Source organism: Cornus florida, unplaced genomic scaffold (genome assembly GCF_030987335.1).
Source record: "Cornus florida cultivar Cherokee Brave unplaced genomic scaffold, ASM3098733v1 CherokeeBrave_3.0.0_Hap2_Chr06, whole genome shotgun sequence".
Lineage (NCBI taxonomy): Eukaryota > Viridiplantae > Streptophyta > Magnoliopsida > Cornales > Cornaceae > Cornus > Cornus florida.
The window spans coordinates 68,234,829-68,257,667 of NW_026775576.1; the positions used below are offsets into that span (position 1 = coordinate 68,234,829).

The 22,839-nt window shown below is 35.7% G+C and overlaps 1 protein-coding gene across 1 annotated transcript; it reads left to right on the forward strand.

Annotated features, from left to right (window-relative positions):
• The first annotated feature begins 299 nt into the window (after positions 1-299).
• LOC132311864 (uncharacterized) lies at positions 300-10,494 on the forward strand. Its single transcript, XM_059810000.1, has 6 exons — positions 300-561; positions 718-781; positions 2,513-2,633; positions 2,777-3,213; positions 3,598-3,949; positions 8,819-10,494. The coding sequence occupies exons 2-6, from the start codon at positions 744-746 to the stop codon at positions 10,280-10,282; spliced, it is 2,412 nt and encodes an 803-aa protein (XP_059665983.1). The 5' UTR covers positions 300-561; positions 718-743; the 3' UTR covers positions 10,283-10,494.
• Positions 10,495-22,839: the final 12,345 nt, after the last annotated feature.

Consider the following 22,839-nt stretch of genomic DNA (forward strand, 5'->3'; position numbering starts at 1 on the left):
GGGGATTTTTTCTGACTATAATTATGATTCTTGATCAATGAAAATCTTTAGTCATATATATTTTTAAAATATCTTAATTTTTAAATTAAATTAAAAGATAATATTTAAAAAATATTTTGATTAAAATATGAAAAAATATATTAACACTAACTTAAAAAAAAAAAAAAAAACTGCACAAGTGGAGTCAACTTGTATATATTATTATTATTTTTAAGGATACAATATTCTGATTTTTTTTTTTTCACAATATATATAAATAAATAAATAATTGAAAAAATGAAAAGGCTAGAGTAATACGAGTAACTAATAATTCTATAGACATTGGACCAGACACCAATGTCCCGCGAACATTGTTGCGTTTGTTCGAAGTGGTCTTAGAAGGGAAGCTTCCTGTGATCATTCCCAGAACGACCCCTCGAAGTCACCAACTTCACAATCTCCCTCTACTCTCTCTCTCCTCTATTCTCTCTCTCATAGTAGTAGTAAGCTCCACCTGCAATGATGAAACCAAACGCCTCATTAGGGTTTCCAACAATCCCCGTTGAAGTGGCAACCCCTAAGGTAAAACTCTCCAATTCGATTCATTTGCTTCTCTCACAAAAACCCACTTATCTTTTCGTGTTTAATTTTGTGTTTGATCACTTAATCACCCTCAATTTATACTCATTTCGTGTGATTTAGTAATTGAAGATCAAGTTCCTTTTTTTCTTTGTGAAGGTTTGGTTAGGGTTTTGCTTCTGACGATGCAGAATTCAACGAACCAACAAGATCGAGATCAGAGGTATTGATCGATTCCTCTTCCCATTTTCTATGATTTTGTGTTTTATTATCCGATTGTTCTATATTGACCAAATCTATTTTAGCTCACTTATTCATGGGATTATTTTGTTTGTAAATGATAGTTCAGAAATTATTTGAGCTTGGGTTTATTTGGAATTTCATAGTGATTTGAATTACCCAGTTCTCATTCTCTCAGAAAATGGAGTAAAAAAAAGAAAAGAAAATTGGAACTTTTACATTTTGTCCGTTTTATTGTTAGTTTCCCAAGATAGGAAAAGGTCATTTCAGCTCCACCAAATGGGTTTCTTATGTTAGGTTTATATCTATAGTTTCCTAGTGGTACTACCCTCCCTTAGACATTAACACTAATCCCCGATGAATGGGGATTTGATCCATGGTTTTGATCAGACGATTTAGCTTTTCTGGTTTTCTGTAGGGGCTCTAGCTTCCATGGGTTTTAACTTTAAGTTGATTAAATGGGCTTGTTTGCTTTCTCAATAACAATGGGTTCTTCTTCCGGGGTAATGATGGGAATTCAACATTTAACTATTGATAATCTTTTGTTTTCTTGCAAATTCATGCTCTATTTGTTTCTCTAAAAGAATGAGAGAACGGGGAACAATGTTTTTTTTTTCCTAGTATGGACTCACACACACTGCCTCCACTGAGGTTCGAACTCCTGACCTCCCTTTGGGAAATAAGAGTCTTGTACTGCTAGGCCACAGGCCTGTTGGTGGAAACAATGTTTAGAAGTTTAAAAAAAAAAAAGAAAAAAAAAGGGGGGGGTCTTCTTTACTCAGCATATTTTTTCATTTCTCTCACGTTTTTAAGAAATTGAATTTGGGGTAACGGTTTTTAGGGTCTGTTTCAAGGTGATGCATTCTTCACTATTTTGCAATGGTATTAATGCAAGATCCTTACCTATTGAGGTTAAGGTTTATGTTAATTTTGTATTTGCGCTAGTATGCATCAATGGTACAAGTAGATGGATCAATTTAGGATTGGGAAAAAGGTGCTTCACATACTCTAGGATGTGGTATCTTAGGGACAGACTTATGGAAAAAAATCACATAGTTGAGATGTATTATTTGAACAAGAAGATAATTAGTGACACATAATATCATACCTATAAACTCTATCTTGTTTGATTTTGAATTTATTGTTGAATTTTTTTTTCTTATAGAGAAGAAAACCTAGAGAGAATAGAGTTAACAGTTCTGAGTACTAAATTTTTTTTTTTGTATCCGTGTTGGACACATATTACTCGGACATGGGTATGGAATATGTATTCGACACTTTTGGTTGGACATGTACTTAAAAAGCATATCCAATCATTTAATTATATTGTATTATTACTTTAAAATGAGTTAAATGCCTTGATTGAACACTATATTAGATATAAATATTAGTGTATGTGTGTCCTTCTGTTTAGCGATTTGACACGTCTGATGCATGGATACGTACCCATACCCGACACACGTACCCAAGTCCATGTAACATAGCTATAATATCTTGCTAGATTTTAATTTATTGTTGGAATTTTTTTCTTATAGAGAAGAAAACCGAGAGAATGAATAGAACACAGTTCTGAATAATTAAATTTATTATTTGGAATGGAAGTATACAATATTTTATACTTATGTTCAGAACTGATATTCACTAGGATATTAGTGTTTTATGGAACTTTTGCTCCTGGTTTTTTTATTTTTTTATACTGGTTTGAATTAATCAGGAAGAACAGTAGCATGGAAGATTCCCCTGCAATGACAATTGAGTTCCTTCGCGCACGGTTGCTGTCTGAAAGAGCTGTGTCTAAAACTGCAAGACAGAGAGCTGATGAGTTGGCAAATAGGGTTAGTTTTATCTGTTTGTTTCAACTGCATGTGGACTTTTTATGGCATGATCTATTGTTCCAAAATTTATGTGTGTGTGTCTGTCTCTAGCTGTATTTGCCAGCCCTCCTTTTGTACTCTTAGATTTTTGGTTATGTTCATAGGTAGTGGAGCTGGAAGAACAGCTAAAGTTTGTGTCTCTCCAAAGAAAGAAGGCCGAAAAAGCAACAGCAGATGTTCTCGCCATTTTGGAGAACCATGGAATGAGTGAATTATCTGAGGAATTTGATTCAAGCTCTGATCAGGAAATGACCCATTGTGAATCTAAAGTAGGCAATAATTCCGTGAAGGAGGAAAGTTCGGTTGCTTTGAAGGTGAGAGGGAATGATGTGGATGAGTTTTCAGGTTCTGAGCTTGAATCTGTTTCGTTATCTGGCAGAAGCTTGTCCTGGAAAAGTGGCAAGGATTCTCCACATTCTCGTGAAAAGAAGTATATGAACTCTTCTAATAGAAGACGGAGGAGTTCTGCATCCATTGGTTTTGAGTCACCGAAACAACGTGTTGGCAAATCTTGTCGCCGGATACGATCCAGGGAGACAAGGTTGGTGTACCTTCTTTCTGTTGCTCTTTCGTTTGTTTTAACTTATGTAAGAGCCATGATTGAATTGCAAGGGTTCTATTTATATTGCAATTTTATTGTGGTAAAAACTATACACTTTTGTGTGGTCTGTGTAGTTTATCGATTGCAAATGGTTCTGGTCCAACCTTGACTTTCTTACCATGGGGAGCTTTTGAATATTACCTGTTTTTGCATATAGAACCAAAACAATTTCTCTTGATTATCTTAATTAATTGGGTCTGTCTGCTTGTGGACCTCCTAGTTCATACTAACTTGCTCTGGCACCATGGAATTTACCATCTCTACTCCTTTTAAAATATTTTCTGTTGCTGCGAAAGTTTCCTATGTTTTAGTTTGTCTTTTCAGATCAGCGGATGGGGATTTACGAACTGACACTGGCATGCTAACTCCTCAAGCCAATGGGGTTGCTACCTGTTCGGAAGGTTTTCCAAATTGCTCTGACACTGGTTCTGAGTTCTTGAGAGTAGAATCTGAAAATCAGGGAGAACAAGTTTTACTGGAAGGTCCACTTTCAGGGGGCTTGGAGAATCAAAGAGATGTAACTGATGCTGACAATTATATCAATGGACATGGAAGTGAAAAAGACATGGAAAGAGCACTAGAACATCAAGCAGAACTCATTGAGCGATATGAAGCGGAGGAGAAAGCTCAAAGAGAGTGGGAAGAGAAGTTCAGAGAGAATAATAGCAGTACACCGGTAAGCTTTATCAGCACCTTTTGGTCTCATGAACATTCATACGCGTTTACTAAATCTTGATAATTTTAGAATATTGTTTTGACTATTGGAACAATGCCCTTTTGGCCATTCAGGAATTTTATTTCAAGGTTGACATCAAATTGTAGGAATTGACTTTATTCCTTAGTTAAAAACTTTAAATTCTAATTATTGTATCATTAGTGTTGTGTGCAGACTAATGTGATGTATGATTTTGGCTCCCATCCGGTCAAGGAGCACTTGTCTTTTATCTTAATTGTTGTCGTCTTTTCTCCTTTTCCTTGTTTTGATCTACCGATAAATTGGCGAGGATATTGAATTCATTATCATGCTGTTGGATGGTTGATGTTTTCTTGGGTGCAATTACAAATTGAATTTCTATCATTTGCTTTTCTATACACGATATTTATTGTGAAATGTGAACTTAGCTGATGTAAAGTACATTATTGAAGTCAGTCATTACATTTCTAGGTTTGTTAAGCCCCCGACACCCCAGGGTAATCTAAAACATTTCTAGGTTTGTTGAACAGGCTGTCAACGAAAGTCTACAGTATTGAATCTTATGCCAGACCTGGGTACATCATTGTGAGGAATAGAGAAAACGATGCTAACTTAAATAGTGTAATGACTGTTCATTTGGAAATGTGTTGTGGAATCAAACTGTAGCAAGTTGCAAGATAACCAGAGAAGAGTGGTCGTTATGGCTGTAACAATCATGAGCTTGTTGTTCCTTCTTGACTAACAATGCTGATATTCTATTGTAGTTGCTTCTTTAGGTACTTTTTTGATAAGTGCTTCTTTAAGCCATTTGCAAGATATGTGTGATGTGGGAACAGATTTTACTGGCAGTATTAGCAACATAATTGTAGGATCAGTGACATAATGACTTGCTCGGTGGTCTATCTTGCCATCTTGATTATCTGATGTCATTGTGACCTCCACTGGGTTTCCTCAGAATGAGAAAGAAAAAGAGGTGAACATAAGAGAGAGAGAAAGGGAAGAATGAAAAAGAAGAATTTATTAAAGAAGGGTGATATGAGAGAGAGAGAAAAAGAGAGAACAATGCCTATCTGGGGCCTCTTTGCTAGAAGAGAAGAAAAGTGAGGAGAGGGAGGACAGAAAAGTGGAGTTCTGAGCCTCGTAGATATAGATAGAGATAAAGAGAAATGAAGAGAGAAAAGGTTGTGAGATGAAGATGACAAGTTCAAAGCTTTTCAAACTATCTTTCTTCAAATTTTATCATCTTTGAGGCCTAATCAAATAGCTTTGCTTACCTTCAAATAAAATAAACTCTCTACAACTATCAATGCCCATTAGAGTACCTTAATAAGACATTCTCTTCTTAAAGCCCTAAAGGCATACAAATGATAATAACATAGTTGATTCCTAGGAAGACTTGTAAGAGAACCCTATTGACTTAAACATATATTGTCAAATCATCTCCTCTACAGTTGCATGTGGAAAAAGCTCCAAAATTAATGGATATGGTTCCATGATCGAAGGGCTGTGGTATTATGATGCATTGTTATTTCTTTTGAGTATTCTATTGTCATTGCTTTTCCTTCATTTACCAACAATATGTTTAGGATCCAATATGGTACCACATATTCGAGAATACTAGTGTAAAGCAAAATGTTGAAATCCTCTGACACGGTCCTTGCGCTCTAGGTCAGCCTAAAAAACTCCTTCATAAATAATGAAATAATTTTAAGGGTATACTGCAATGACCTCCCCTGAGGTTTGGCCTAATTGCAAATAAACCGAAGGCTTGCCATTTTTTTGCAAAGACCTCCTTAGGTCAGATTTTGTGAGGAATTTACTTGTCTACCCTCATTATTTTGCCCCCTATACCCACAACCATATAATTATACATATTCTCTCCATTCATATGTATAAAATACACTGTCACACACATAAACAGACCCATCAACCAAGCTTCATCACCACCACATTCTCACTGCCGGTGTCGTTGTCTCGCTTGGCTGTCTCCATCTTGTCCTCTCTCTATTTTCTCTATATTATCATCGGGTTCATCATAATCTCTTTCTATTTCTTCCAGAACGAGTGGTGACAAACTTTGCGGATGTTGCAAGTATGATGAGAGCTTCATCGATCGGATTTGGTTGTTCAAGAACAACTCATCAGCCGAGCTCATCTATCCGGCCGACACCGAACATAGAACGAAGACCCAATTGGAAAAATCGCAGAAAGAAGACCCAATTGGGAAATCGCAGAAAGAAGACCTAATTGGAAATTGTAGAAAGAAGACCCAACTGGAAAATCGCAGAAGACCCAGAAGCTTCAACGACCTGAAGGGATGGGATGGATTAGAAATCGGTGATGGTGGTTGGGGGGGGGGGGGGGGGGGGGGGGGGGGGTTTGATTAGGGCTCTGCTCGAGATTGATAGCACCCGTTTAGGTGAGTCGATACATGAATTTCAGTTTGCTAGGAACTCAGATGTGTATTGACTGCTACAGGGTTCTTTACGTATTTTCTCGCCGGAACAGTTGGGCTCTGTTTTCTTCTTTGTCACTTAAACTGCTCCATTGACGTTCCTTCATCCATGAATGATATTCAGAGCATGAATCCCAGCTAGCAGCACTCTCTCTATATATGTCTGCTCGAGCTCACCGGATTCAATGGACACTGCTGCATTTTCGTTTAAGCACTCTCTATAATTTTCATCTCTGAAGCACTAAAATCAAATCTTTATCCAAGCCCGGACCCTGTACATGTCTATACATACACTTGTGTTTATACAAGCAACCAGATTGGTACATGTCTAAAACTAACCAAGAATACAGAAAGAAGTAAATAATGAAACCCAACAAGGTTATGTCCCTAGTCACTGTTTCTGCTACTTGGAGAGAAGGTGAAGATTCATTGACTGATTTAAGGATTCTTTCACGTTTTTAAGGAGTGACAGCTTGAAGGAAATGCAGTGTCCAAACGTAATATGTTTCAGCGCCTAAGACATTTATGAGGTAGAAGAAATAGCTGATCAGATTATATTATACTATATATGTGAAATAGCACCATTGCCAACAACCATATCAAACCAATTTGGTATGTCCCTCATATACAATAAAAAATAGATGTTTTTGATGATCAATTGGGTTCGTTATGGGTGCGATGATGATGGTGGTAGAAGTGGTTGTGATACACACACACACACACACACACACACACACACACATACGGGGTTGGGTCTTACAAACGAAAGGTGTTTTATTTGGTTTTACTTTCATCGTTGTAGTGTAAGGGGTAGTTTGGTCCACTTAAACATGATTTTTTTCTGTCATTTGTTGACATTACAAGGGTAATAACGTCTTTTCTATGATGTTGATGGGCATTTTGGTCACTTCAACCAATTTTTTTTTAGGGCAAATTACATATAGCACCCACGAGGTTTTCATCTAGTGCACCTAGATAGAAGTATGCGCCAATTAACAGCAAAGTCTAAATTGACTAGTTGACCTTTGGAGATGAAGGTAAATTTACCTATATGACCTTAATGCACATAACCATTATTTAAAAGAAAATTCTGGAAGGGAGTGGGTGAGTGTAACTTACTGTTTTACCCCTCCTCTTATATTCCCCTCATTTTTTATGGTTTATTTGTCATTTTAGGTTTCAATAAATCATATTTACCCTAGATCATGTTTATTTGTTTATTTTTCACATTTTGATTAATTATTTTAAGGTTTACATCTAAAAAAACCAATATTATCTCCATACTTTTGTCCTTTTGGAATGATGTAATTTCAATTCAATTAATCGACAATTTGGTCTTCTCACAATAGCAAGGTTATTTTTGTCCAAAAATATAGTTACCATACACTGATTTGATGCATCACTCAAGAATGGTGGTCATGTGTTAGGTCAAAGAAACCACAAGGGTGGTTGACCAATATATGGCGCATACTTCTATCTAGGTGCACGAGATGAAAACCTCGTGGGTGCTATCTATAATTTGCCCCCTTTTTTTTTGTTAATGAAAATTACTGATTTTTGAATGGAGGGGAGGTCTTTGCAAAATCGAGGCAAACCTCAGGGGGACAAGCTGCAAAAATATGCAAACCTCAAGTTTATTTGCAATTAGACCAAACCTCAGGGGAGGTCATTCTAGTTTACCCAAATTTTAAATAAGGAAGGTGTTGAATTCTGACCCTTTTAACATGTATAATAAAAATTATGTGTGTAAGAGGAGCTTATGAAGAGTTTCGGAAAGTACAAATTATGTTGAATAATGGTTTTAAGTGCTTGTTTGCACTTTATTATTTTTATTTAAAAAAAAAAAATAGAAAATAGATAAGAGTAGGCCATTACATGGTAGTTGTCCCACCAACCTTTTGTGCTAAAGGGATTTGCTGGGTACCAAGTACAAACCTAAACTTTTGAATTATATGCACAAATTGGCTTATCCTCATACTCAGGCACACGGTCACTTTTCAAGCTTGGAAATCCAAGCTTGTATCATTGAACATAGCAATATCTTTTCTTTTTACCTTTCCCTATTTAAATTTCTTCAAAATGCTTGAAATGCATGCCTCAAAGGGCTAGAAGTTTCCTGAAAATTCAGTCTTGAGATGAAGTGGCATGGGCTTAGTTGCTTTCTGAAGCATCGCGTGGTACATAAACGTCTGGTTCTTTTCTCTCTTCTTCCTGTTAATTTTTATTTTTATTTTTTACTTCTTCCTGTTCATTGGTTGTCATTAACTTTGGTGTTTAAATCCTTTTTACATTGATTGACTTCATATCTAGAACTCTTCACTTATGCCTTTTGTTATAGATTTTGTAATGCTAATTTACGTCATGTTTGTTTCTTATCTTAATGATAAATCATTTAGGATTCATGCGATCCTGGGAACAACTCAGATATCACTGAAGAGAGAGATGAAATCAAGGCACCAGCTCCTCCATATCCTGCTCTGACAATTTCCTCTGAAGACCAAGAGGGGAAGTCAAAGATGGGGGATGCTTTATTCACTAAAGAATCATCTGAAAGTCATATCAATGGCTTTCAGCCACCGCCACACGTTGATATGGGATGCTTACAGGATAAAAAATGCAGTAGTGTTGTTGCTTCTGAATCCCCAGCTTCAGATTTTGCATTTCCTATGGCTACGGGGAGCCATATTCAAGAATGTTCACCAAGTAATGGTCATCCAGCTTCAGGCAGCTCCCATCAACATCTGCCCTCACAGGGATCCCTTGGGAACCCGTCAGCGGACATGATCTCTTCTTCTCATGAAGGCAGTAGTTTCTTCAACAAAGAAGGGAGGCAAAATGAGCTTGCATTGATGCCCCGTGATACTTCCAATAAACTAGGATCTGTGCTGGAGGCACTTCAGCAAGCTAAGTTATCGCTAAAGCACAACCTCAATAGATTTCCATTAATAGAAGGTGGGTCTGTTGGGAAAGCTATTGAGCCTTCTGTTCCTGCTATGAGAACCGGTGACAGAGTAGAGGTTCCTATTGGATGTGCTGGGCTTTTCAGAGTGCCAACTGATTCTCAATTTGAAGGAAATACGCGAGCCAACTTCCTGCATTCAGGTTCTCGATTAAGTTTGACAAATTATTATCCTGATACTGGTTATGGTGATGATAGATTCATGGCCAGTCCTTACTTAAATTCTAGGCCAAGTGTTCCTTCTGATCAATTTCTCGCCATCTCCTCCAGCCCATACACAGAGATGAGGTCTGCAGTTCCTTCAAATAAACCGTTCTTTGAGCCTCACAGAGATGGTTATGCTGATGATAGATTCATGGCCAGTCCTTACTTGGATTCTAGGCCAAGTGTTCCTTCTGATGATCAATTTCTCGCCGTCTCCTCCAGCCCATACACAGAGATGAGGTCCACAGTTCCTTCAAATAAGCCATTCTTTGAGCCTCACTTGGATTTGAGTGTACCATCTTCGAGTAGATTCATGGCCAGTCCTTACTTTGAGTCTAGGCCAAGTGTTCCCATTGACAATCGATTTCTCACCATGCCTTCTGGCCCATACACAGAGACTAGGTCCACACTTCATTCACGTAAGCCGTTCTTTGAGCCGTGCTTGGATGTGAGTGTACCCTCTTCTAGTAGATACACCTATCTTGATCCTAACTTGGATATGGGCCGCCTCTCTTCTAAGAGGTACACTTATCCCACTTATCCCTCTTATCCCTTGCACACAGACCTGATGCCACGGGTGCCATTGCCCTCTAATGGGGCACTTTCGAAACCTCTTTCTAATGGGGAAACTGGGATGCCACTAGCTAATAACTTCTCCTTGCATGATAATCATGTTAGACCGAACATGTACAGATAATAGCATGCCATTAGTTGCAGTTCAGTAAATGTCACTGTATCTTTGTTTTGTGTTATTATGTTTGATAAGGGCAGTAAATATACGAGTACAATGAGGTCTTAGCTTCTGTAAACCATTTTCTGTATCATTTATCCAGTGGTGTATTATTGAAATAGAGTTTGTGAACAGATCTACCATTACATTGTTCTCCTCTTTGCTTTGGTTTTCCTATAGTTCAATTTCTTGACATTCTATTTAGTCATTGGCATGTGTGGATTACCACCTAGGAGGTAAATTTTGATTTTGATTTTTTTTTTTTTTGATTTTTTTTTATAGACAAAAAAGAGATGAATTTGTGTATCTAAATCATTGTGATATAGATAACTGGTAATGTATGACACAAATTGAAGCTTCACATAACTCTTCTTATCATATATATATATATACACACACACACTATATATGTAAAAGATTATTGTCTTCTGGTTTGCGTGCAGAGCAGATTATGCTAGAGCTTATGAGGATGAATGTTCTAGAGTTTCCTTCAACTGCCCCTCAGAATGACTAGTTTCAATGATATTTGGGGTTTGTGTGGATCGTGAACATGTCTATTTTTTCTCTCTTAAACCTCACATTATAATTTTGTTTCTGAATTTTTTTGTTAGTTGTTTTTATTAAATTTTTATGTATTATAACAACTGTGAGCGTCTTGTGAGTGTTCGACTTGATTGGAATCAAACTTCAAATCATTTTCCCAAGCAATGTTATGTTTGTATGCTATCGCCCATTAATATGTCTATTTTTTTATCTAAATGCTCAATTATATTTTTGTCGCTGGATCTTTAGGCAGGTATAAATTACATTGATTAAATTTTAGAGAATCAGTTGTGGTGATCTTTATAGGCTCTCCACACTTTATTAATATGGCTGATCGGTATAATGCGGACTACTTTAATTTTTTTTTAGATAGAGAGATAAGAGAGAGAAGTGCTATGAGAAAGTAGGAGACCAGAAACAAATAACAAAAGAAAAATCGTGTTTGGCCCACTTTTATAATTGCTCTTTAAAATGTGAACCTCTGGGCCTGTCTGTTGTCGAGTCCCATACCAAAAGGTTCGGCTCGCTACAGAGCCGAACACTCCCTCAAAATGCTGCATTACGGTCCATAGGCCCCTTGGTTGGAATCAATTATTTATTATAATTATAGAATTAAGTAATGTCATGTCTGGATGTTATCACAATCAACATGTCTATTTTTTCTCAAAATCCTCAATCCTTAGGCTTAATCTTCTAGTCTGTAATTTATCTAAATTGGGTAAAGTGTCCAAAAAAACACAACCCGAGTGCCACTTGGCACAACAATTTCACACCTTATTTTAAGAAGTGTACTATTAATCCATTATTTTTTAAAAATTGAACGAAAACACATTTCAAATTACTTTTTACAGGAATATTTCTTTTCCGTCCACAAGACCGTGCAATTTTCAGTAAAAGTCCTTTTGTATCAGTTTGTATGATTTGTTTTCATGATTGTGCCATTTCTTCTTATGCGGTGAAGGCGGATTTTTTTTCTTTTTTTTTTCTCCTTTTCAAAAAGCAGTGCGGTGTGAAGGAGACGATTACTAGTGATTTATAATTATGTGCGTATATATGTCTGTGTGTGTATGTGATGATGGGCAATGTGTATTGATATGAGGGTGTGTGTGCGCGCGCACGCTTTGTTTTTTAATCAGAAATTCCTTCCTATTATGAAGAAGATAATCAAGATGTATAACTATATATATACACACATAATTATATATATATATATATACACACACACACACACATAATGACAATAAACAGTGACATAAGGGTGTGTTTGGTTGATTAAGAGATTTTTGGTGTAATGGTCAAATGAGTGGCATTAGTGTATTTTCATGCTCATAAGGGCAATATGGCCATTAAAATTATAATGTTGGTCACGTGGCCACTTTAAAGTAGGATCCGACCGGAGTCTCGTCGGATGGGATCATTTGCAACAAAAATACATAGTTTAGGGGAGTTAGCTGCAATTTTATTAATTCAACGGGGTTAGTTGCTAATTCTCCAATAGTTCAGGTATTTTTTTGCATTTAACCCAATATATAATTAAAAAGTTAAATTAAATATACTTATTCATTATATATATATATATATATAATATATATACATTTAATTTTTTAAAACTTTAGAATTTGTAATATATTTTCACACATATATACTTTATATAACAACAAATGAGTGTTCAATCTTTATTAAAAATAACAAATGGATTTTCAATCCTCACCAGAAAAACAACATATGGGTGTTCAATCCTTTTACTGGAAGAAAAACACTGCATCCTTAAATTTTCACACACACACATATATATATATATAATTTATTACAGAATGTTCAGGGAAACTGGGATACCACCAGCTAATAACTTCTCCTTACAGGATAAGCATATTAGACTGAACATGTACGGATAATAGCATGCCATTAGTTGTTCTTCATTAAATGTCACTGTATCTTTGTTTTTGTGTTTTTATGTTTGGTAAGGGCAGTAAATGAGGTCTTAGCTGCTGTAAACCATTTTCTGTATCATTTATCCAGTTGTGCATTATTGAAATAGAGTTTGTGTAACAGATCTACCATTACATTGTTCTCCTTTTTGCTTTGGTTTTCTTGGTGTTTAATTTCTTGACATGTGTTGGCATGTGTTGTGGATTACTACCTAGTAGGTAAATTTAGATTTATTTTTTATTTTTACATCTTTATAGACAAAAAAGAGATGAATGTGTAGCTAAATCATTGTGATATAGATAACTGGTAAATGTATGACACAAATTGAAGCTTCACATAACTCTTCTTATCATATATATACACACACTATATATGTAAAAGATTATTGTCTTATGGTTTGTGTGCAGAACAGATTATGCTAGAGCTTATCAGGATGAATGTTCTAAAGTTTCCTTCGTTCAACTGCCCTCAGAATGACTAGTTTCAATGATATTTGGGATCATATTTTTGTTTCTGATTTTTTTTGTTTTTATTAAAATTTCATGTATTATAACAAACTTTGATGGGACCACGAGGCTCTCGTGAGTGTTCGACTTGATTGGGATCAAATTTCAAATTATTTTCCTTAATTATATCTTTAAGTAATGTTATGCTTGTATGCTATCACCCATTAATATGTCTATTTTTTCTCTGAATTCTCAATTTTTTTTTTTTTTTTTGTTGCTGGATCTTGATTTGTATAAATTACTATTCAATTTTAGGGGAACCAGTTATGGTGATCTTTTATATCCACACTTTATTAAAATGGCTGACGTGGCTCTTCATATTTGTGGCGAGCTTAATTTCAACGCGAGAGAGAGGCTTTGGGCGTGCAGCGACCTCTTCAAAATTGGTAGGGCCCATTTTTGCTCTCGAGCTGGCCCGCGATCGCTGGCTTTTCTTTTTTGTTTTTTCTTGCTTCAGAACGACGCCGTTTGGGTTGCCCCTCTTTTGTCTTATTCTGTAGCTCCTAGAACAGTGCACCAAATAGTGCCTTTGGCAGATTTTTTTTTTTATTTTAAAAAACCTAAAAATAAGTTATTTTGAGCTCCTTTTAGGAAAAAAAAAATTAAATAAAATTCATTAAATAAAAAATATATTTTTTAGGCACTCTTTGTCGGGAAAAAAAAAAAAAATTACTTGGGCCAAAAATAAATTCAAAAAGCTTTTTTTTTTGTTTTTTTTTTTTGCTTTAAATTTTAAATGTGTACCACAAACAATGCATTTGACCGTTAAAGCACTGTTTGACAGACACAATTTGTGCCTTAACGGTTATAAATTTTTAAAATATATATATATAATTTTTCTTTTTCACTTTTGTAAAAAAAATAATTAAAATTACAAATTGATCTACTTATTCCCATAGAATTTTGTAATCCTTATTTTTTTATTCCAATTCATTATTTTTAATCCTTATTTTGTAATCCTTATTTATTTGGGCCAAAAATAAATAAAAAAAGCTTTTTTAAAAAACTTTTTGTAAAAAAGATAATTAAAATTATAAATTCAGCTACTTATTCCCATAGGATTTTGTAATACTTATTTTCTTATTCCAATTCATTATTTTTAATCTGAAAAAATCATTACATAATAAAAATTTTAGTATACGAAATGTCATAACATCTTAAAAGCAAACAAAATGCAACATAAATTAAACATCTTCATCAGCATAGCGGTTCCACAAATTTTTCATCAAATCATTCCGCAACCACTCTCTGTTGCGAATCTGAAGTTGACTAGAGTATATGTGTGCCGCTAAAACCGATGGGCATCGACTATTGCATCCTCCGGTAGCGGAGTCCATCTTCCAACATTTGCGTGACGCTCATCTTCAATGATCATATTGTGAAGGATGATGCACGTTTTCATTATGAGGCGCAAGTCATCTTTCTCCCAGTAACTCACCAGTCCTTGCGTTATTGCCCAATTGATCTGTAATACCCAAAAACCCGTTCTATATCTTTCCTTGTTGCCTCTTGCCGCTGAGCAAATAATTTTTCTTTTGTAGTGGTTAGGTGCGGGATGGTTTGCATCAAAGTTGCCCACTTAGGGTATATACCATCAAACAGGTAATACCCCATTCTATAGTGATGTCCATTCACTACATAATTAACCGAAGATAATTGGCCATTGACGATGCCGTTGAATACCAAGGAATGATCCAACACATTTATATCATTGTGTGAACCCGACATTCCAAAAAATGCATGCCAAATCCACAAATCTTGTGAGGCAACTACTTCCAATATGAGAGTATTCTTGCCAGATCGTCCCCTATATGTGTCGTGCCGCTCCACTGGGTAATTCTTTTACTCCCAGTGCATACAGTCGATAGAACCAAGCATACCCGGAAATCCTCTTTGCTCCCTTTCTTCAAGCAGCCGTGCTATGTAGGCTTCATTGGGTGGGCGCATATACTCCTCTGTATACACAGCAACAACAACATTACAAAATGCCTTCAAGCATTTAATGGCAGTGCTCTCACCGATTTTAATATACTCATCATAGTGATCGGTTACACAACCATATGTGAGTATACGAACAACAGTTGTCATCTTCTGTATAGAAGACAACCCCAGACAACCAATCGCATCCTTTTTTTTTAACAAAGTAGTCATTATAAGCTTTGACATCATTAAGGATACGAAGAAAAAGTTCTCGTCGCATCCTGAATCGCCTGTGAAAATACTCCGGTGGATATATGCAATTCTCATCGAAGTAGTCTTTCCTTAACTGATAGTGGCTTTCCTCTCGGTCACGATGAATGTACCGCTTCTTTTTACGGACTTGAAATACTTGCTCAACTATTTCTGACCTCACTGAATTCATGATCTCATAGAATTCGTCTTAATCCTGTTGAATCAACGCCCCAAAATGATCATCTTCTGAAGAAGATGAAGAATTAGAGTCTGCCAAAGGAAAAGCTTGTGATGACAAAGCCATTCGAATTTCGAAATTGAAAAAGATGGATGATGATATTTTGCTACAATGGAGAGAGATCAATATAGTGATGATTTTCAGATGAGCAAATGAGTTTCATTATATAAGATGAAAAATATAGCCGTTAAAAATATAGTTGTAACGAATATAGCTATTTAGGAAAAGTTAAAAAAATAAAAAATTAAAAAAAATTAATTTTAATTTTTTATTATTATTTTTTTCGGAGAGCGAAAATTCAGAGAGTCTGATGGAGTGCATGTTTTTGGAGAGTGAAAACTGCTGACGTGAGTCTTGGAATTGCTAATGTGGCTATTGAAAAAGCTGATGTGGAGTTTTTAGAGAGCCAAAATCCAGAGAGGCTAGTGCAGATGGTCTTAGTGGATTGGTATAATGCGGATTGCTTTATTTTTTTAAGAGAGAGAGAAAGTGTTATAAGAAAGTAGGAGACCAAAAACAAATAATAGAAGAAAAATCATGTTTGGCCCCTTTTATATAATTGCTCTTTAAAATGTGAACCTCTGGGCCTGTCTGTTGGCGAGCCAAATACCAAAAGGTTTGGCTCACTATAGAGCCAATCACTCCTTCAAAATGCTGCATTACGGTCCACAGGCCTCTTGGCCCTTGGTTCGAATCAATTATTTCTTTTAATTATATAATCAGGTAATGTCATATCTGGACGCTATCTCAATTAAAATGTCAGTCAGTAGGGTGGTAATTTTTACCGTTCTGTCATGTCAATAAAGGATTAGGGGTGGCAAAAGTTGACACGATCCATCAACACGACTCGAACACGACACAAGTTAAATGAATTTGGGTTGACCTTAAACGAGTTCGAGTTATAAACGGGTTGTCACGATTAACCCGTTTAATTAATCGTGTCGTGTTTGGGTTGAGAGGTTCTACCCGTGTAACCCGTTTATACACGTTTAACTATATATGCCGTAAAATTACTATATAAACTTGTGTCTTATAATTTAATCTTTTGTAAACTATAAACTATTTAGTAATTTGGTTGATTAAAACTTATATTTTTTTTAATATTTATTATTTTATTGAGTATTAATAATAATTTAAATAATATAATTTTTTTTTTTTTTTTGATAAATAGGTCATTAAACGTATTACACTTGTAACCCGTTTAATAAACAGGTCGTGTTAGTGTTGAGAGTTCCTGACACGATTATTAAACGGGTCGTATTCGGATTAAGCTATTTAGTATAATATCCTTAAGTTGACACGACACGATTACGACCCGGGAATATAAATTACCACTACTAAAAAAATATGGAAATAATTTTTATACCGTTAAAGTGAACGTGAATACAAATTTTTAACCGGTCGCTGGTCACGAGTTCTGATAAATATGTGCCCAATTTGGTTTAAATATGGATGAATACACGACAAAGAGCGGTATGGGAGGATTTGTTTTTAACCGGATTCGTCCAATGAAAAGTTGATACAAACTAAGGTCATGTTTGGAAAGTATTGTGTAGTGTAATGTAGTGTAATGTTCTAACCTAGAACAGAACAAGTATTTTGTAATGTGGTGTTCTGAAATTAGAATAAAACATGTTTGGCAATGAAATTTTGGAGTGAGAATTTTGGAATAGAAATTTTTTTTTTTTTGGGTGAATAAAATAAATTAATTACAATGCTCACTTCTCTCTTTTCTTTCTCCAAGAACAAACTGGCAGACATATGCAGTATATAACACACGTGTTGATAGGAACAATTGTGTGAATATATATATTTATAGAGAGGGATTTGAGAGGTCTGTCGGTAGAAAATAACAATATGAGGTGCATAAATATGGATATATATATTTAGAAAGAGAGAGTGAGGGTTGCGGACAGAGCTATATAAAGAGAGAAAGAGAATTGGTTTAGAGAGAGAGAGTGAGATGGGTGATGATTTGTCAGCCAGGGAGGTGAAGGTGAAGATGGTTTGTTGGAGGGCCGAGGCAGATCCAGCGGCAAGCTTGGAGATGAATGTGGCGGCTGTTGGAGAGCCAGCGAGACATATCCGGCCGTGAGGATGAAGATGGCCGGCGAGACAGATGCGGCCGCGGGATAGATCAGGCCACGGGCTGTAAGGATCCAGTGGAAACGATTGGTTCGGCGCTGGCGAAGAGGGAGATGGCTTACTGTGAGGATGATGATGGCGGCGCCTAAACTGAGTTCGGGGCTGTGATGTCCGGCAGCGGTGAGTTCGGCGAGATGAACACGGAGATGGCAGATGACGGGAGTTCGTCGACATCGCTACAGTAATGTTGGGCCTTATGCAAACTCGGAACAAGCAAGAACACCAATTTGGTGTTCCAAGATTTGGCCTTTTTTTACAAAATGTTCTGCAACTGTTGGGACCAACACAGTCCCGCCCAAACGTATTGTGTTATGAAAATGGGTACTGTAACACAGTAGAGAACAACACAACACTACACTACACAAACCAAACAGGCCCTAAGTGCCTAGAAAGAATTTTTTTTTTTTTTTCATAATTGAGTGCTGAGTCCTCGTAGTACGATGAGAAAATAATTTGTTGTGACCATGCATGGGGGCAAAATCAGATGAGAAAATGTTTTGATGTGACCATGCATGGGGGCAAAATTGACAAAATCACGAAGATAGTGCCCAGAGAATCCCCGAGAATGATGAGTATTCAGATGAGAATTTTTATTTTTCCTTTTTCTTTATATCCATGGGTGCATTATGAAGATTCAGTCGACTTCAATTTGATTTGCATCTGGTTTCAAATTCATGTGATGCAATATCTCTCTCCTGACCCTCAATGATGAAAATTATGTATATTTTTTAATTGATGAAAATTTCACTAATGTCATGTGTGTTTTATGTCTGCATTTATATGGACAATTGTCTTTTTTTGGTTGAGTGGGTGGATGGATGTCCTGTAACATTGGATGTATTATTGAAATAAATATTTGCAAATAATTAGAAAGATGAAAACAAATTTATAAATATTCATGGATTCAATTGTATCGTACTTTGTAATTTCAAGGACAAAGTATAATGACACCTCTAAAATTCGTAATATGGATGTAAGTTAGTAATTTTTTTTGGACAATAACATTCTTTGTAAAAATTGTCATCCAAATAAGGCCTTAAATGGTTCAAAAAAATGAAATTGCTCCTTAATATTAAATTTAGTTTTATTGTAAAATGTCAAATCTGTTGAAATGTCGAAATTACCCTTGAATTAATATGAGGCACAAAATGGCTACTGAAATTCATTAATTTCTCTAAGATATTGTAATATTCTGATTGTTATGAAATTTTTACCAAAGGTTCCTCTGCATTTCTAGTTACTCTCTAAAATTTTTCATAATTTTGGCCAAACAAATATTTTTATAAAATTTTGACAACAGCTGCTGTCTAGAATTATTCACTTTTTGAAATCAATTTTTTAATTTATTTATTTGACAGCCTTCTAAATATCGGATCATCACCAAAATTTCTAATTTTATGCTTCTGTGAGTCTACTTTTCAAAACTTTTTTGTTTGGTCCATTTTGATTTCAAACGAATTTTCTATAAATTTTTTATTCATTGATGTGCGGATTTTTCCTCTAACTCAACACTTTAACTTTTTGCATCAAATGTTAATGAGGGGTAAATTGGTCCAATTCAACAACTAATAAAGTTAAAAAGTTACTAGTTAAAAAGGTCCACTAAACGGTCAAATGGCAAATTGGTCAATTCTCCACGTGGCATATGTCACAAGTGGCTATAGGGGTATCTTTGTCAACTTTTTCAAACTTCATGAGATGTCATAAAAATAATCAATTTATGTGATTGTCAATATGACAAACCTCAAGTACTTTACCCTAAAATCAAAGTTTGGCTGTATATGCTAGAAGATGAGATTAAAGAGTGCACAAATTAAATCTAGAGAGAGGAAGAAAAAAGAAAAATTCACTCACACGCCTTCGCTGAAACTCAAACTTAAGACCCTTCTTCAAAAAATATGAGTCTGGTATCACTGGGATGGTTCATTGAAATATATGATAAGTTTATGAAAAATATCACGTATCTTCCTCGAGGTTAGGTCTAATTACATATAGTATCCCTCACGTTTCAAAAATTATAGAAACCTCCCCTTAATGTGATTGTCGCTATATTCTTGTAGAATATTTATTATATGACTAAAATACCCTTAACCCCTTCTACCCACAAACCCAAAACCCCTTCAACACTTTCTGAGATTTTCCTTTGCTTTATTGTCCCTCCTAGACCTTCTCCTGGCGTCCATTGCATTTTGAAGATTCAGTCGACTTTAATTTGATTTGCATTGACAAGTTAGTTTCAAATTTATGTGATGCAGTATCTCACACCTCATTCTCAATGTTAAAAATTATGTAGTTTTTTTTATTTTTTGAAAAAATCGCTAATGTTAGTTTTTATGTGTGTGTGTGTGTGTGTGTGTGTGTGTATAATTGTCTTTTTTTATTGAATGGGTGGATGGATATTTTTATAAATATTTGACAATAATTGCTGTTTAAAATTTTTCACTTTTTGAAATCAAAATTTTAATTTATTTATTTGACAGCCTTCTAGACTTCGGATTATCACCAAAATTCCCAATTTTATACTTTTGTGAGTTTATTTTTCAAAACATTTTCGTTTGCTTCGTTTTGATTTCAAACAAAATTTCTATAAATTTTGTATTCACTGATGTGCAGATTTTTCCTCTGACTCAACGCTCCAACTTTTTTGCATCAAATGTTAATGAGGGATAAATTGGTCCAATTTATTAACTTATAAAGGTAAAAAAGTCCACAAAACGACCAAATGGCAAGTTGGTTAATTCTCTGTGTGTCATATACGGCAAGTGGTTAAAGGGGTGTCAACTTTTTTAAATGTAGAAAGTGTCATTATTAAAATAAAATAAAAAATAGCCAATTTGCATATCAGTGTCAATATTACAAATTTGAGGAGTTTCATTATACTTTATCCTAAAATGAAACTTTAACCATAGATGCTAGTAGATAAGATTAAAACACACTTGCGCTGAAACTCAAGCTTAAGATCCTTCTTCAAAAACGATATCGAGTAGAGTATCGCTGGACCACTGTGGTTCATTCAAATATATGTTAAGTTTATATAACAACACATGCATTACAAAGAGCAATATTGGAGGATTTGTTCTAAACAGGCATTTAAATCAATTCATCGCTTGATGAGAAGTCCATTCAGCTCTACTATAACTAGACTCTTGCATTTTCTTTATATATTTTAGGGAAAAGTGCAAAAAATCCCCCTGGACTATTGAGAAACTTGCAACTAACTCCCTAAACTATCAAAATTGCAAAAACCTTCCTGAACTATACAAATTTGTTACAGATCACTTCATCCGGCGACCTGCCGACCAAAAATGAGCACGTGATTATCACGCGACAGAAAAACTGATTTTTTTGGACAATAATGCCCTTTCATGCAAGCTCTATGAAGCTCGCCGTACAGTCCAGCTGGCCGCATCAAACCCAATCACGGTCGAGCTTCATACTTTACGTTGGCCTGGCCTTCTTGCTCCCATCCAGCGGGTAGTGCTCTGTTCAACAATGGAGGCATTGGGTCCACAATAGTTCTTGATGGTGTAGGGGTAGAGAAATTGGGGTTCTTGACAGTAATCCATGGCAAATCCCAAAATTAATAATAAACAGTGACGGTGGTGACCTCGGACGATAGGCAATCTTCAGAGAGAAACCTGAAGATTACAAATGGTGTAGTTATATATATATATATATATATATATATATATATATATATATATATATATTTACAGATCACTGTTCATCATCTCCACAGGTGTGCAAAAATAATTCTGATAATTCTCACACCTCTCAACAGTGGCTATCTGATCCATACCTGTAATTTTGATAGTATGAATCATCGAAGAGCGAAAACTGAGATATCGAACTATAGTGAAATGCACTTTGCTAATTACTCTAATCAAGTCCAATTATAGGGCATTCACGTTTTGGACGGCAAGAATATGAGATCTTGTGGCCGCGAATTGATTGGCTGAGAGCAACAATGAAGCCGTCGAATTGTTGTTGGAATCGGAGTGGTGGAAACGGTTGATGTCGTGGTCGCTCGCTGTATCCCGGTGTGATACGGTACCAAGTGCTCCGGTCACTCTAGCTCTTCCTTCTATCTCGGGTGTGCCAAATAAAAAGGGGTGAAGCCTTAGTCACCGGAACTTAAATGCAAGCTCAAAGCTTTCGGTTTTGGGTCTCGTTGATTTGAGCTGTCGCCGGAACAGTTGATTGATGTAGCATCTTCACCGGACTGAAATACTCAATTTTGAAATATAGGGAAGCTCGCCGGAGGTTGTGGAAAATGTAAGCTGTGGCCAGAATTGCCGCAGCTTTTGGTTTGGTCTTTGAACCTCGACGTTAGCCGATATCAATGGTTCGATCGGTGATGATCAGATTGAAGCTCACTGAACTGTTTTGATAGAATGAAGCTTGGCCGAACTTGGAATTGAGTACGCCGGAAGTATAGGGTCTGAACCAGTTTGCTTCTTTGGGATTGCAAGTTCGTAGTTAGGGCACATCAATGTATTCTGTTCAGGGGGGAATGGGATTCCAGGCCCTGCTATCAACTCTAGCAATGAGATTTTGTTCCTGTTCCTTGCCAACTCTAGCAATACCTGATAAATGGTTAAGTTAGATATGTTATTGAGCTTTCAACACAGACAGACAGACACATATACAGAAACATACACACAGTTTCTAAGCAACTTGGGTCGTGAAAAGAATACAACAGTAAAACAAAATTAACAATAATAATTGTGCCTGTCTATAATAATAATTACAACAACAACAACTGTAGTCTGTATCTAAAGCCTACACTACTGAAAATCATCAGCACTAAATCTAACTGTCAGGGAAAGATTGGATGGTTTATCAGCACAAGCACAACAATGATATATACCATCACATTTGATCACATATAAAGTACCAATTGATAGTAAACATGAGAGAGAACCAGAGAAAAAAAGAAAAATCATAAAAAACTATTGTTAGACAATCACCGTGAGAGCAAAGATAGTAAT

What these genes read in the sequence shown, in the direction of transcription:
- LOC132311864 (XM_059810000.1), top strand. Translation starts at nt 744, where the DNA reads ATGCAGAATTCAACGAACCAACAAGATCGAGATCAGAG. An exon ending in CTGATGAGTTGGCAAATAGG is followed by an intron (nt 2,634 to 2,776) that starts GTTAGTTTTATC and finishes TTATGTTCATAG; the next exon opens with GTAGTGGAGCTGGAAGAACA. An exon ending in ATACGATCCAGGGAGACAAG is followed by an intron (nt 3,214 to 3,597) that starts GTTGGTGTACCT and finishes TTGTCTTTTCAG; the next exon opens with ATCAGCGGATGGGGATTTAC.